The 17,151-nt window shown below is 45.4% G+C and overlaps 1 protein-coding gene across 6 annotated transcripts in view; it reads left to right on the top strand.

The window, feature by feature from the left end:
* Positions 1-17,151, top strand: part of PLCH2 (phospholipase C eta 2) — a 310,582-nt gene that overhangs the window by 286,707 nt on the left and 6,724 nt on the right. For all 6 annotated transcript variants that reach the window (XM_079986753.1, XM_079986749.1, XM_079986750.1 and 3 more), the window contains one exon: positions 13,547-13,889. In XM_079986753.1, coding sequence (XP_079842879.1) covers positions 13,547-13,889 — 343 coding nt within the window. The remainder of the gene's footprint in view (positions 1-13,546; positions 13,890-17,151) is intronic.

Genomic DNA, 17,151 nt, shown 5'->3' with positions numbered 1-17,151 from the left:
TTAGTGAGCTGGGAGAGTCTGTGGCAGATAGGAGTCCAGAAGCAGGAGAGGAGGGAGGCCAAGATGCAGAGATGAGTCAGGCTGGAGAGGAAGCCAGGTTGTCTGCCCCCCTCCTACTGCAACAAGCTTCCCTCACCGCTGGTGTCCCAGGACCAGGAGAGGCATGAAGAAGGAGGAACAGAGATATGCATGCAGGCACAGTCTCAGATTGCTTGAAAACAATCCAGGGAAGGAGGAGACTTAGGCAGCTGTGAGAAGACAATGACCTTTAGTCTCCATAGCTGCCTCATAGGGGGCAAGACCTACTGAGAAGAGTTCCTGTGCTCATTAGGCCTGTCACTCCTTGTTTCTTCCACTATGGAGATAACTTAACTTGCTCTGTGTGATTTATTGCTGACCCGCTCCTGTCACCATATCTTAGTAGAACATCTTGATTGGGAGTGCTCATCCCAGCATCCTCAGCAAGAAAAGGGCACATCACCCCCTGTTTTCCTTCATGCTCCTTCTGCTTCATGTTTTATTTTACACTTTTAATTTTGCGTGGAGACTCCCAAAATTGATTTCATCCTTGTCAATCTCTTAGAAGCCATTTTGGCAAGCGAGCGGTATGTAAACGAGCAGATGATGATTCCCTTTGAGGAGAAGGTCCCAGGGCTGCAAACAAGGCTGGGGATTCAGTCCAAGCTTCCTCACAAGCATTGGATTCCTATAGCCAGAGCAGGTGAGGGGCACCAGATTCATCACCAGAAAACAAAACAAAGGGGTGTCCCAGTAAAGTTTTACTGCTCCTCTGTGCATGTGACCATTATCTGAAGGGCTGTCACATGGAAGATATGGAACAAGCTTGTTTGCTGCTGCTGCAGAGGGTAGCCAATGGATTCCAATTGCATGAAAGCAGATTCTGACTAAAGGTTAGGAAGAACTTTTGGACAGTAAAAGCTGTTCAAAATGGAACAGGCTCCCTCAGAAGGAGGCAAACTCTGCTTTCTTGGAGGTATTTATTTAAACAGAGGTTAGGTGCTCACCTGTCAGGGAATCTTTAGCTATGATTCCTGCATTGCAGAGGGTTGGGCTATATGACCTGCATCTAGAAGACTAGTTGCAGTTCTGTCTGTCCTTGCATGGTAGCTAGATCTTTCTCCTCTCCTCTCCTCTCCCACATACAACACTAGAATTCACTTGGACCATAACTAATATATGGAATATTCTTCCATAAGATATGGTGATAGTGGACAACCAGTGAGCCTCCAGATGTTGTTGGACTCCCAATTCCCTTTAAATTTTGGATTTCCCCCCCTACATCCCTCTTCATTAAAATCTCTCAAGGCAGCATGCTATGAAAAGAATGCCAGCCAATGCCCCACCATCACTGCAACAGCAAATGTAAACCCTACAAAATCCAAACAGCAGAAGCAGGAATTAAATGGAACTTCCATGTGTGTGGGCAAGATACCAGATGTTGGAAAGGGAGAAACAACAGGGGAATGCCTTCCATGTTCCACTTGTGAGCTTCCCAGAGCCATCCTGCTGGCCACTTTTGAAAGCAGGATACTTGAGAAGATAGGTCTTTTTTGTCTACCTCGACAAGCCTCTTCATATGTTTCTACATCAGTATGTTGTGTTGTGGGGCTGGGGTTCTACATCTTATTGAAACAGGGGTCTTATCTGCACCAAGATCCTGATTCAACTCATTGCCACCCCTGCTTGCCCTGGATATTTTTGAAAGAAAAACCTTGCACTGTGTACTTAATGTAATGTGTAGTTCGGCCCCGTCTTAGCTGTCCCTCTGCCCATCTCTTTGACACATTCGGCCTCGCTTGAAAAAGCATCTCAGACTTCGAAACTAATTAATAAAAGACTGGGAGGTAGATAGAGGGGACAGGAATGAGATGGTGGGAGGGGGGAGAGAAAAATATACCTCCTCTCCAAAATGCAGCTTCTCAACCGTGCTGCTGTTGTTGCATAGCCCTAATTAAAGGCAGGGAAAATGTGACAGGAGACTGTAATTAGGGCAAGGAAAATGTACTGAAAAGAACAAGCAAGCCTCTGTCTGGGTTCAAGGAGCTCAGGAGGAGCCAAAGAGAATCCAATTCCAGATTCTCCGGAACCTGAGGGGAAGAAGGAAGAGTCCGAGTGTTGCTTGGCAACGTGTGCAAAGGACGGTCAGGCAGAGAGAGAGACAGAGAGTGGCGGGGGGGGGGGAGGGTTCACCTCTACCAATCTTAAAAGAAGGGAAGCCAGGAGGATAAAAGTTAAGACTTGAAAGCAACTTGAGTCTCTCTCTCTCTCCTTATAGAGCTCTGTGGGTCTTTCATCCAGTTCCAAAGTTAAAAACAACATTCAGCTGGTTTCTGCTACCTACAAGCTGTGCAGCAGGCAGGGGACTTTTATCTGTTTGTGTCAAGGCTGGGGATGGATGAATCTAGTTTTTCGTTTCCCCAATGTTACATTGATTTCTGCACATTTCTACATCAGTTTGTGATTTATTTATTTTTAAAGTCCTCATGGGAATTCATTAGCATTTAATTGGGATCTTCTAACCGTCACCGTTTTCTATGTACCTCTATCGTCCACAATTTCCCCTAATATAACACAATTTTGTATGTTGCTTTCATGCTAAAGTATGCACTGTATGCATTTTTAGCCTTGTACATGCATTTTTGTACACATTCACACTTTCTGAAACGATACACAAAACACAGCAATCCTTCAAAATTCACCTCTCTCTTTTTTCAAAATTTGCAACATAGTTCTCTGGCCAAGCAATGTGTACAAAAATGTATATAATGGGCAAAGTGCACATAAATATATATATATATGAAAAATATGTGTGGTCTCAGACAAAATTGCCCACAAGCATGTGTATATTAGGAGAAATTATGAAGCCTTTTCTATATTAAAAAAAATTGCAAACTGATACGGAAACATAGAGAGCTAAATCTAAATGGGAAAATGGGAAATGGAGAGAAACTAGAATTGGCAGGTTTGCCTAACCCTAAGTGCAGCTGGTCCCTTCCAAAAGCAGAGTTGACCGGTGCTGGTTCCTGGTGGAACCAACAGTACTTGGGAGTTGTCTGATCAGGAGCTCCCGAGCACAGCTGAACCCTGCTGAAAGCAAGGCTTGCAGTAGGTGCTGATCGGCCGACTGAACCCAAGCCCCACTTTCAACTAAGATCTTCGTTTGCAGCCCAGATGAAGCTCAAGCTGTGCTGCAAAGGAACATTTTTCCTTGGGAGAAATGACCTGAACTCAAACTGGCTTTGCAAAAGCTGCAACGAAAGAACCAGGGGGAGCACTCAGAGTGATCCTCAAATTCTTTATTTGCTTCCTTTATTGTCTCGTTGCGTTCCTGTTGCCAAAATCCGTGTTCCTCTTTGTTCTCTTCATTTGGACAAGGCCTCTGTTTTCTGAAGGGAGCCTTCCTGCCTTTAATAGCTTCCTTGACTCTGCTTGTTAGACCACGCTGGCATCTTCTTGGCCCCATCGCCGCCTTCACTGATCGGTGGTGTGCGTTCATTGCAGATGAGCTTCTGTTAGTGGGGCGTCAAACAATCCATAAGCGTTCTGGAATAAATTGACCCTCTTGCATTTTCCTTTCGACTTCCTTTTTTACCATTCGCTTCATCTTTTTATTTTTGGGAAGTTCCGTCTTTTGAAATCAAATGTGACTGTGTTGGACTTCCCTAAGAATTGTCCACTTACATAGAGTTTGGTTTTGATAGCCTGGTGACCACTTTGGCTCCCACTTAGCTCAACAACAACTTACACCAGGGCAGGCTGTGCTCAATGAGCTATGTGCTGTTCAGAAGGAGGTTACAGGCCCAGTCCTGGCATCTCCATAATGGGCTGGGAATGTCACTTGTCTGAAGAAGAAGAAGAAGAAAAAGAAGAAGAGAAAGAGTAGTAGTAGTTTGGATTTGATATTCCGCTTTATCACTACCCGAAGGAGTCTCAAAGCGGCTAACATTCTCCCTTCCCTTCCTCCCCCACAACAAACACTCTGTGAGGTGAGTGGGGCTGAGAGACTTCAAAGAAGTGTGACTAGCCCAAGGTCACCCAGCAGCTGCTTGTGGAGGACCAGGGATGCGAACCCGGTTCACCAGATTACGAGTCCACCGCTCTTAACCACTACACCACACTGGCTCTCAAATCCATATAAACACCCATACTCTGCCTCTGTCCCCAGAAGTCTTTGGCGTGTATGTGGCATGTCTGATGTGTCTCTTATAAGCAGTAACAGAAAAGACCTCATTCACTGAAAGCATAATAGAATGGTGTCTTAACCTGGCCACCTAAAAGTCCATAATAATATTGACGCCGCATAAGTATATTGGGATGGCTGTTCCACAGCTTGGGTGTTTGTGGCACACCAGGAAAGGTAATAATTGAGAAAGGCTATAGCTAAGGTGCAAATTAGGTCCCAACTTCAAGAAACCCCAGTTACAGACGGTGAAGATGATGCTAAGCAATGTCCTGATGCAACAAGGCAGCTTCCTTATACAGAAAACAAATTACGGAACAATTCACACTTCTGTGGTAGCTGTAGGGGAGGTTTTCATGGAGGAAAGTTGGACAAGTTGATGCAGGAACAGCTGATCTTCAGATACGCAGGTTTCAAACCATGTACAGTCTTTTTAAAATAATAATAATAATATTTATTAGTGTTTAAAGATTACAAAAAGAAAGAAAAAGAATTAAACAAATCAATATAATAAAATACAAAAACAAAAACAAAAACACTACATGAAACATTGAATTAACAAAACAAAACAAAAACAATTAAAAACACTTCCAATATTTTCAATCTTAACTTTCATTCACTTGTTTCATTGACTTCCTCACGCCTCCCTTTTTGTATTCCACTTCAATTAACTGTTTCAGCAATTCCTTTCCATCTTCATCTATTTTCTGTCCTGTAATTAATCTTAACATATTCTAACCTTGTTTTTCCCCCTTTAATACATTAACAATCTATCTGTACCTAGTTCCTTATAACATTTCTGCCAAAGCCATATAACTTCCTTCCACCATTTTTCTATAGCTCATTAATTTTACAATATTTCTGTAAATAATCTTTAAATTTTTTCCAATCTTCTTCCATCGACTCTTCTCCCTGGTCTCGGATTCTGCCAGTCATTTCCGCCAATTCCATATAGTCCATCAACTTCATTTGCCATTCTTCCCGGGTGGGTAAATCTTGTGTCTTCCAATACTTCACGATGAGTATTCTTGCTGCTGTTGTTGTATACATAAAGAAAGTTCGGTCCTTCTTTGGCACCAATTGGCTGACCATGCCCAGGAGAAAGGCCTCTGGTTTCTTCAGAAAGGTATATTTAAATACCTTTTTCATTTCATTGTAAATCATCTCCCAGAATGTCTTAATCCTTGGGCATGTCCACCAAAGGTGATAGAATGTACCTTCAGTCTCCTTACATTTCCAACATTTATTTTCAGGCAAATGGTAAATTTTTGCAAGCTTGACTGGTGTCATGTACCACCTGTAAATCATTTTCATTAAATTCTCTCTTAGGGCATTACATGCCGTAAATTTCATACCTGTGGTCCATAACTGTTCCCAGTCAGCCATCATAATGTTATGTCCAACATCTTATGCCCATTTAATCATAGCAGATTTCACCGTTTCATCCTGAGTGTTCCATTTCAACAGCAAATTATACATTCTTGACAAATTCTTAGTTTTGGGATCTAACAATTCTGTTTCCAATTTTGATTTTTCCACCTGGCAAACTATGTACAGTCATACCTCGGGTTGAATGTGCTTTGGGATGAGCACATTCGAGTTGTGCTCCGCGGCAACCTGGAAGTAACGGGCTTTGAAGATGCTCGACTTCAGGACGAAAGGGAGAAACGTGCTAAGAGCCAGTGTGGTGTAGTGGTTAAGAGCGGTAGACTCGTAATCTGGGGAACCGGGTTCGCGTCTCCGCTTCTCCACATACAGCTGCTGGGTGACCTTGGGCTAGTCACACTGAAGTCTCTCAGCCCCACTCACCTCACAGTTTGTTGTGGGGGGAGGAAGGGAAAGGAGAATGTTAGCCGCTTTGAGACTCCTTCGGGTAGTGATAAAGCGGGATATCAAATCCAAACACTTCTTCTTCTTCTTCTAAGAGGAAGGCACGCTTGGCCTGGAAACCTATGTCCCCACGGTGGAAGGGCGTGTGGATCCAGAATTGGCCTCCACAGCCACTTACGGACTCACTGTTAAAACGGTGTTTATGAAAGACGATGTTACTCGGCTACGAGTGATCGCCAAAGAAGAAGAGAAAAAGATAGCTAGGACATTTCATAATGGCACAGTCCATACTTAATTTCTTTGAAGCTTGAGCAACTTGGACACCCTTCAAGCTTTGCATGTTTGTGGGCGCACACACCATTTTACCTTAGGCTTCCCCACCTCTTGACTGAAGGCAATTTTCAGCCTGTTTAACCTCCTTTGATCAGTGCCACATAATTCTGACCCTCTTTGATTTCTCACTTTCTGCCCGGGTGGCTTCTTGACGGATGGTTTTAATTTACAGCTGACTGACACTTCTTTTTTTAAGCCCTGGCAGCAATTTGAGGCCTTGCTGGATTCCCATCCGAACCCCATCCACCGAGTGTCGCTCTCTTTTAAGAGCATCAAAAGACCCCCATTGTATCTTGCAGACTCATCCTGGCGCCTCTCCCCATCTTTCCAATTTCTTCCAATTTCCAAAGCTGATTGCTTTATTTCTCGTCTCAGTGTTCTCAAATCTATTACCTGCCCCTTGTTGCTTCTCATTACTATTTCTGTCTGCTTCAGTTTTTATTGAAGCGAAGTCAATATGTTAATTCATAGCTCTAATCTTGCTATGGAACAAACCTTTTTTTGGGAGGGGGGCTTAATGAGACCATAAATCCATCCCACTGAATTTTAAACCAAACTTGATGTTCAAGCAGTGATTGATGGCTGATGCCTATTGGGACTAGTTGGGTGGAAGGCGGAGAGGCTCACAGGAAGTGGACCCATGACAGGCAGAGCCAACTAATTCTGGTTTTTGTCCCCATCTTCCTCCCTGCTGTGTTCCATCAAAGTTAAAGAAGGGGAAGTGTCATCCCTTTTGCTGGATATAAATATGAAGTAGGGCTCTGTACAGCCTACTGATCCCACCCTGTGACCTCTATCAGGCCACCCCACCCTGGGACAACTGGAGACCAACCCACGGCAGGGATAATGTTTTATTAGGGTGATTTTTAAAAAAGTAGAAATTGTGAGGAGGCAGAAGGTTCTGTGGCTCATGTCATAAACTGATTCAGTTCCCCATGGAAAATTGCTTTGACCTTCCAAACCCAGCAGAAAGTGTGATTGAACTCCATGCCCATCAACTGAGGAATTAATTCCTTCTTGGACACCACCTTCTCCCTTACACACACCCTGAGGCCCAATGTTGACCTGTTGGCAGTGTTGGGAAATAATTGGGGAATACCAGTTAATCCTTAAGTCTCACATGTGTGGGGAACTACAAAGAAAAAACAGCTGACTTCCTAAATTGAAAAAACTGTGTGGGGTTTGACCCACTCTTTAGCCAAAACAGCCCACAGCAGAGTTTAAAACACAGATCTATGTAGTGTTTGCAAAGCATAGGAAATATACATTGTTAGACCTTTAATTGTCCCACTATTAAGCACTTGCAATTGAGCTCCCCTGTCTCTACCCCTCTCAGACTGAATAGACCACAAACTTTAGTAAGTTTAAATGCTTTACTTACAGTAGTCACTGTTCTCTCTCATGCATTGTTCAGTGCTACAGCAGAAACAACACAGGCAAGGTATTCTTGGTAGCAGAATACTGGAAGTATCTTCAAACGTGGAGACTGGGCTACTGAGCTCCAGCCTCATGTGTGTGGTCAGCTTGCATGGTTCAAAAAAGAAAAGAGAGGAACAGGAAACTATCCCTCCTCGAAGATGAGTCACCTCTAGAAATTTACAGCTCTGTGGCCCTTAACCCTTTCATTCACTAACTAGCATAGATATGCATTATTATGTTTGACTGCAAAAATTCTCACAGGCGGAACCACCCTTCTGTCAATTGCCTGATTTAATTATGATATCAGATTATTGACAGATGGGGGCCCCATTCATCTGTCAAAGTTGGCCCATTGGCTGTGGGGAGATAAAGATCTGGCCCAGCTGGTTCCCTGCCCTGGCTTCTAGAGTTTGAAAATTGCTCAACAGACTGGTGCAAAGGTGGGCAGTGTAGGAGAGGCAAGTCTGAAGGCAGTCCATGCCGAATTTGGGGGAGAAAATATATGTGCTTTTACCCAAGAGTTGTGTAACAGGTGTGTAGCTTTCCTTAAAAAGGCACTTCTCTGGCCAATGTTAGTCAATGGATTTCCTTATTCTGCTGTTGCTAGGTAATGGTTTCTACCCGATTTTAGGAGTCTGAAAATATAGAAGCTTGTTGCTATGCAAGATTCTCACAGATTAGGCCTCGGTCTTGAAGAGTTTACAGTTCAGGTAGGCTGAGGTTAGAAGTTAAGTGTGAAAGGAGGCAGGGAGGAGAGGTTTGCGGAGTTACGTCTGGGGTATACAGCTACTGGATTTCTGATAAGCAGCTTTTGAAGGTATAGAAGAGGGGAGGGGGCTTTAAGGGGCAGCTGTTTCACTGTGTATGCTTTATCTGCTGAATTGCCTCTTTCCCCATTGCTAACTTCGGAGGCTAGACTTGCCAGTTGACCTAAAACAACAACAGCCAAGTCGGCTCCTTCATTTTTAGCAGCCGTACAATGTGCAGAAATCAGCCATGAAGCATATTCAGGCAGCTGCTGGAGCCCGAGCGCCCTGGGATAGCCTGCCTCTGACACTTAACCCTCAACTCCATTTTTTTTTTTGGGGGGGAAGAAGAAGAAGACAAAAAAGCATTACCTGTTTTCCTCTGGCACTCAGTGATTCTCAGGTGCCATTTTGGACTGGTTCCTGAATGGCCCTGTAAGTTGAATCATTCTGGAGCATTGTGTATATTTGAGAGAGGGGGACACACAAAGGGGAAGATGGCTACCACCAAAAGCCATGGTGGTTACCATCTCTCTCTCATTTTATTTTTATTTTTTAATGGCTCTCCAGTGGAAGAGGAGCCTGCTAATAGGGGAGACACACCATAGATGGGAACTTTGCCGTGGGCTCTCTTAACCCAGCTGGGGTTTGCATGGCCTGCTTCCCAACTCTGTAGCCATCTCGGGCAATCTCTGGGGTGCAATCTCATTTTTGCCACTAGGTTTGGCTGGGTCATGAGAAGCAGAATATGTAAGGTTTGAGCTAGCTGGGTCCAGTGTTGCATAAGGCCCTGCCCTCTTTGTGAAGTAGCTCCAGGGCACAACCTGGGCTGTCTGGCTTGATTGTGCCAGAGGGCATTTGCCGTTCCTACAGCTAGTGAGCCTGCTCCCAGAATCCTCCATGTGACGTAGCAGCAGGTCCAGATCCTCTTCGAATTTGTGTGATCCTCGCCAGTTGCGAGGCTGTTCCCCCAGCCTAATGCAGTTATACTTTATGGAAAAAATAAGAATATACAAAATAGCACATACTAAATCTAACCAGTTCATGGTGCATGAATATATTCACTTAATATATATTGCACACAGCTGAATTGTGGGTCCACTTCAGAACCCATAGTCTTGCAGACTCCTTTGCGGGGCGGTCCAAAGAGATTTCTGCCCTTTAACGTAATAAAGATGGTTAATCCAGGCACACACAGGCCATAGTCGGAGCTGCTTCTGGGCACATGTTTCAAATGCAAGAGTGCAAATCCCTGGTGAGGGGAGCAGAACTTGATGTGTAAGCAGCCCAGGGTATTTTGTGTGTGTGAACAGTTCTCCCTGAGAGTTTAAAGGCCAGAAATCTCTTTTAGAAGAACAGAGGCAGTACAGCAGCCCCCAGCCCATCTCGTAAGTACTTCTATTATTATTTTTTTATTTACCTTGCTGTTTCTGTGCAGACTTTTAAGGCCTTCCTCTTGAAAATCCACACAGAAACAGGACGGACTCGGTCCTGCCCCTGTGCATAACTGCGAGTAGCCGAACTTTGATGGCTCCATCCATCCCTAGTTGTAATTCACTTTTCTAAAAATGTGCTTAAAAAAAATAAAAGGAAAGCTATGGGTTGCATCCAAAGTCTGTCTTACTCAGAGTAGGCCCATTCAAATTAATGAGCATGGCTTACTTGTGTACATTAATTCCGGTGGGTTTGCTCTGAGTAGAACTCGGTGGGAGACAACCCTGTGGTCCTCAGAAAGCTGACTGCTTCTTGGTCCATTATTATAACTTTCTGTACTCCAAGGGAATCACAGGGCCCTCCTACTCTGCTTTTTAAGCTTTTCATATGTTTACCTCCAAATGACTACCTCCTGTTGCTTCTCTCTCTCTCTCTCTCTCTCTCTCTCTCTCTCTCTCTCTCTCTCTCGTAGCTTATCTGTGTTGCTCGTCAAATTTCTCATGTGTGGCTTCTCTCCAGCCCCCTTCCACTGCCACCGCCCTCCTGATGTTGCCTTTATCTCTTTGCGTAGCCTCCTCAGCTTATTCGGTGTCTCACTTTCTGCCTTTTACTTCTGTCTGTTTGTGATTTCAGTGGACTTCTCTGTGTCAAAAAAAGTCTCCTTTTAGAAGCAGAGCAAATTTAGACGCCTTGAAGGTACCCCCCTCCTCCTCCCAACACAGGAAGGTGTAGTGCGCTCCTAGCGACACGTTCTGCATGCTTCTCTAACTGATAACATCATTAACATTCAGTGGTTTTCTTATCCCTTCCCCCCTTATTTAGCTCTCTTTTTTTATTATTTCTTCCACTTCCTGAAAATAAATAAATTAAATCTTCCACTCATTACATGGATTGCAACATTTCCTGGAACGTTTGCCGGGCCATTGAACAGCCAGAGTGCTCTACATTTATGAAGCAGATCCAGGATAAAATATATCCTTTATAGGGGAAAAAACCCCTCCATTGCCCTCTCCCTATCCATCACTTACCCTCATCCATCACTTACCCTCATTCGTGGACTAGACACCATCTACTAATTTCAAAGGGGGAAATGAAGTTCTGGTTGAGCCAATTCTACCTCCCCCACCCAGATACCTCCTATCTTTTGAGGAAATCCTCCTTCAGACAGAAGCAGGAATCTGTTGCTGTTTCTTTCCCCGCTATGTTTGGAGAACCCAGTTCCCCCACTGTTACTTTTTTTCAAATATGCTGGATCTTCTTCTTAAATGACTTTTCTTTTCTTCCAACCAAATTTGCACTGGATTTGGGGCCTTGAATCGCTTGTTTTGATTCAAGCGTCACTAGCTAGCCTCACTGGGATGCATCAAATGGTCTAGATGGATTGAACCGGGGGAGCCGTCACTGCACACTTCACCTCATTACATCAATGGGATACTTTTCTTTCTTTGTGGGGTGGGTGGGAGACTTCACATTATTTATGTATATGTGTACAGAGATTTCCCCGCCTTCCCTTGAAGTTTGTGCCCCAAGGGGTTTAAAATTATTTGCAAAGTATGATTACTGTTTGGATGGTCATTCTATGCACTTGCCAATTTGACTCAGTATTTTGAATTTTTGGTTCTTTGGGCTGCTCCGTTAGCAGCTAGCTGTTCGGTCTGAAATTTGGTAGCTTCCATTCTGTTGAATCCCTACAGAGCAGGAGAATAAAGGATAGGTAGCAAAAAGCCCCAGTGAGAACATGTTGGAATAACAGACCTGTCTTTTGAGTTCTATAGGTTGCATTCAATGTTAGCCCTACTCAGAGTATCCCCATCAAAATGAATGCACATGACTATCATAGGTCCATGGATTTCATTGGGTCTACTTTAAGTAGAGCTTAGTTAGATCAACCCTTTAGTGCTATTTGCCATTTCCTTTCAAGCCCAACTACAGTCGCATAGATAACTAATCAATGCACAATCTCAAGGAATTAATTATTCCCACCTTCCTCAAAAAATACCCATCTTCCAACAGCAGCAATGGGGGAGAAATTTGACTAAGTTCTCATTTAAAGTCAAACCTTCCTAATCTGCACTTTCTTAAATAATATCAGAACCAAAATACTGCCATCCTTCAAAATTCGTCCAACGGAACAGCTCCGTTCTGTTCCAAGCAGTCGCTCAACGTCCTACACTTGAAGCAGACTCCTTTTTTTGGTGTGTGTGGAAAGCTTCAAGTGAAACTGCCATTAACCAGCAAATTGGCAAGTGTCCATGGAATGACTGTAGAGGTGTTGAACACTGTGTTCAGAAGGTAGGAGGTGTTTCTTTTAAGACACTTGGAGGCAGTTGGGTATTGCCACAGTTGCTCACGTTGCACGTATTATAATGTTTTGCCTCCTGCTTCACTTTGACTCCTGGTCAGGAAGGTGCTGTAGATTTCTGAAGCGACGCAAATATTCAGCAACGTACCAATTGACCGGAGACCACCGTAGGACGAGTGGAGAAGAGGTGGAAAATTAATACCTGAACCATGCGGTGACCTTGGCTTTCTCAAATCAGCATCAAGTGTCTGAAAAGTTATGACGTGCCCACCTTCATTGTTACCAAATTCTAAATCTTGAACGGGGTGGAACAGATGGGGAGCTCACCTCCACAAATTCCTTGCCATTCAGGGGTAAAGGGCACTAGACTGTGTAAATGAAGACTTTGCTTGTTTACTGTGTATACACTAACTTATGAACATGCCCAGCAATAGCCATGCATCACCAGTGCCTAAAGGTTGTGTGGTGTGTCTAAAAAGACTTTCATCACATGAGAGTTAATTACATGCTTCGTTCTCTTCCTTACCAATCCACTGGAGAGGGTACCCCCTCCCCCGTGCGATCCTATGCATGTCTGCTCAGAAGTAATCCTCATTGAGTTCAGAGGGGGCTTACTCCCAGGTAAGATTGCATGGAATGGCAGGCTTAGCCCTTTTCAACTACCTCTGAACAAAATGGCAGCTTGCAGTGCCATTTCAAGGAAACCATTTTTGGAGAAGTCAAACCCTGGTAATCAAAAGATGTAAGCATAAGCCCATGGACAAGACTGACTGTGAGAAGCCCAAGGGTCAGGTCCTCCACTCCAGGAGGCAAAAGACGTGGTTTGTGAGAGTGATAGCTACGGCTAAGGCAGAAGATCCCTTTGGAAAACGATGGGTGGGCCACCACTCCCTGTCCCCCCTCAATAAGTTGCCCAGTCCAAAGGTACTTGGAATTAAGCAACACTGACGCCAACAGGGCTTCATTTCTCAGTGAGCATGCATATAAGCTGTATGTGTAAACACGCAAGTGTCATTAGTGAACCAGAATGAAGTGGCTGGTGGGTCGATTGGGGAGGGGGATTAGCAGGACGACAGAAGTGTGAAACCCCAAACTTGCAACTCATACCTTCCTCCTCATTCTGTCTTCCAGCCCAACCTGGATAGGTGATGCTACCCATGAGGTTAATAACACCACGTTGCACATCACTAACCTTTTGTTTCTTTGTGCACTGGGGGAGAGAAATGCACATCTTCTGTTACGGGTGTTTTTTTCTTCTCTCCCTCTTATTCTCTTTTCCAGGCCAAGCAAGCTCTGGGCTTAAAAGGCCTGTTTCTCAGAAATCCAAAGCAGGCCTCTCTAGACAGTCATGCTGCTGGCCAACTCAACCGCAAACACTCCTTTAGCAGCCACATTTTACGGCGGACTGCCAGCGCGCCCACCAAGACCCAGAAGAAAACCAAAAAGGGCTTCCCTGAGATTGCAATCGACACCAAAGACCACGGCTCCCAAGGGGACGGCGAGGACCGCGAACTGGAGGACGACTCCTCCCTCCCTCGTTTCGACCAAGAGCCCGAATGCGGGTCCCCGGCACCCTCTCTCGGAGACGGTGTCCCCAGGGAGGCTCAAGGCAAAGGGTTGAAAGGTAAGGCTCAGAGTTTCGGCAAGGGCGAAAGCCGCGCGCAAAGGGACGCGACCTTCAGCGAGCCGGTCCGGAGGTCCAACCGGGTCCGCCTGCAGGAGCCTCCTAGCGAGAAGCAGGGCGTCTTTGCCCGCTGCGCCATCAATGGATCGGGTAGGATCGGCGTGGCCACCAACTGCATGAAGTGCATGATAGGCCTGAACGAGAGCCCCGATTTAGAGTGCAAGTGGGGCGACCACAGCGACGCTCGGCCCACCCCCAACGACGCTTCGCACTGTAATGAGTACGGCAGCCTGGCTGGAGGCGAGGAGAGGTTAGAGCTTAAAAGCTGGGGGGTCCAGGAGCAGCAGCCCAGGCCGCAGCAGCCAGACCTGCGCCTGTGCAGGGCTGGCGCCGATAACCTGCCCAGGACCTGCCAGCCCTTTGCGACCTCAGGGAAGAAAAACGGGGACTCCAAATGTCACGGGGCGAAAGGCCATTCCCGGCAGAGGTGGCAGGCCCAGCCCGGTGGCAAATATGGAAGCACGGTCAACCTGGTCACCACCAGCAATGGCTCCATGTCCTCCAGCTCCAGCAGCTTAGAGAGCCTCGGAAGCCCCGACTTCCCCAAACGTTTGTCCGAGACCTCCAGAAAACAGGCGGGCACCCTTCAGAGGGAAATGAATGCCTTGTTTGCTGAGAAACTGGAGGAAATTCGAAGTAAATCCCCTATATTCTTTACTGGTAAGACCAGATCTTCTTCACCCCACCCATCCGCTTTAGATCGTGTCGTCATTTCAGTTTCCCCTTAGAAGTCCCCGCGCTTTGTTTTAATTTTGCTGTGGTAGCTCTCCGTTTAGTGTGGGCAAGGGGAGTAAAAACACACACACACACAGCCATCAGTTCTTTCTAGATGTGCTCAGTTTTAGATGTGCATTGGTTTCTGTGACGTACAAAATCATTGCCGGTGTAGCAAATCCTTCTATATATTTTTGTGGTTTGTCTGCGCATCTCTGTCTCTTTGTTTTAATCATGTAATGCATAAGTATGATTCTGAGATTTGTTTTCCAGTCCAACCAGAGGATCATGCAGAAATAAGGAACAAGGGAACTAATTCTCTATCAGTATTGACAGCAATTACATGCTAGGATCCTGGTATAAATGTTGAATATGGGTACAAAGATCCCCTTTGGTTGGGAGTCTAATTTATCTTAGGTTTCATTTGATTAATTTTTTTTATTTGTTTCAATGTGATACTTTTGCAGGTGTCGCAGCACAAATCGGCATGCAGAGTAATCCTATGTGTGTCTATGTAGAGAAGTAAGCCCCATTAAGTTCAGTGGGACCAGCTGCTCCAGTGCCAGTGTGTATAGGATTATAGCCTTTGGCTGCAGTTAGCTGGGACTAAGTTTCATTGAACTCAATGGGTCCTGCTTCTGAGTAGAGAAGGCACAACATTGCACCGTAAATTGGGGATCATCAGCTTGTGGATTCCTATGACCTAGTCTGTTGGCCTGACACAGCAGTGGATTTTGGGAGCCAGGTGGCCCACAAAAAAAATGGGCCACCTTTTGTAGCCCCAAGTGGCCAGGCAATTGAGTTATTTCTGTTATGGATTTGACACCCAACATTCCCAGACTCATCCTTCTGTACAAAATCCAAATGAGAAACATAGCATTAAAACGTGAGGGATCTCTCTTTCTTACAACTTAAAACCATCCACCTTTCTTATTCTTGTTTTTAGAACGGTGGGCAAATGATTTACTGTCCTTGATTAACGATTTGGCCTGGAAACCTCTGGTTGGTCAAAAAAAAGAATTCTCAGGATCCTACCAGAAGCTTATCCAAATGGATTTTATTCCCCCTTACTTATCCCTACTAATTTATTCCTTCTCCTGTGTTCACCCTTTCCTGAACTAACTGTGGTTTTTTTCTCTCCTGTGTTCTGTCCTATTATTCCACATGCAATCTCTTGTCTCTGTAGTTAAGAACTGAAAGGATGAGCAAATTACAGGTAACTGTTGAGCATCGCTGGTTTAAGTGCAGTATTGCTTGATTTCCCCCTCCTTCCTTTATCTTTCTGTGCTTCCCTTTTCCAACTTCTGCATGATTTCTTGAAAAAATGTCATGCATGGATTTGATTCAGCCCCTCGCCCTTACTCACCTCCCCTTTTTTAATCCTATGTTATGCTGATTACATAAGAAATATATTACTGGCACTGGGCGGTATCCAACTGACATATCCTGTCAACACAAGGAATGTTACCCTTGCACAAAGGAACTTCACCTTTCTCCTCTGCTCACGTGCACCCAGTACCCCCTCCCCCGCAAAAGAACACTACTCCACATTTAGTGGGTGTGCAGGGCAGGAGAAGAGAGAAAGTTCCATTGGGCAAACTTAATTCCTTGCACTGCCGAGATGTGTTGGTTGGATGCCACCCTTATCACTGTTTCCCCAAAGCATGTGCGAGTGTGTGTGTGTCTTCAGCTGATGTGAGATTTCTTGGAGGGTGGGGGAAGCAACCTTTGATAGCCAATGTGGAGTTGCGTGGCGATTCCCGCCCCCTCCCACAGATGGAATAAATAAAGACACCAGACACAAGAATTTAGGTTAATGGGCGAAAAATGGCCACAACTTTATTGATTACAGGTAAGAGCGGTATTGGCTTTAGGCATTGGCCCTATCAGACTAACCGGCATAAAACCGGGAAGGGTTAAGCACCAACAGGGGGAGCCCCCGAGATGCACATCCCTAGGCGCTCCCCGAGGGGTTACCGCTCGGGAGCGCGCTTTAGGCCCTAGCCTCCATAGGTTTCAGACGAGGCGACGCCCCCCGAAGTCCTTTAACGAACTACCCTTCAACATTTGGGGGAGGTGATGGCGTTCCTCCCCCCAACTCATTTGCATAATAATACCCCTGCCAATGCCTAACCACCAAAACCAAAGGTGTTGTGACATTTTGCTACGAGGTAGGCGAAAAAACCAAGTGGCTTCCAAAATACTGCCAATTGGCCAAATGAAAAACTCCTACCAGGCCCCTTGCAGCGACCAACTGAAGCCCATAAAGGTAAAGGTAAAGGTACCCCTGCCCGTACGGGCCAGTCTTGACAGACTCTGGGGTTGTGTGCCCATCTCACTTAAGAGGCCAGGGGCCAGCGCTGTCCGGAGACACTTCCGGGTCACGTGGCCAGCGTGACATCGCTGCTCTGGCGAGCCAGAGCCGCACACGGAAATGCCGTTTACCTTCCCGCTGGTAAGCGGTCCCTATTTATCTACTTGCACCCGG

The sequence above is a fragment of the Podarcis cretensis genome, assembly GCF_951804945.1.
Source record: "Podarcis cretensis genome assembly, chromosome: 8".
Classification (NCBI taxonomy): Eukaryota; Metazoa; Chordata; class Lepidosauria; order Squamata; family Lacertidae; genus Podarcis; species Podarcis cretensis.
Note: the sequence above shows the minus strand (reverse complement) of the source record. Positions and strands in the feature narration are given on the sequence as shown.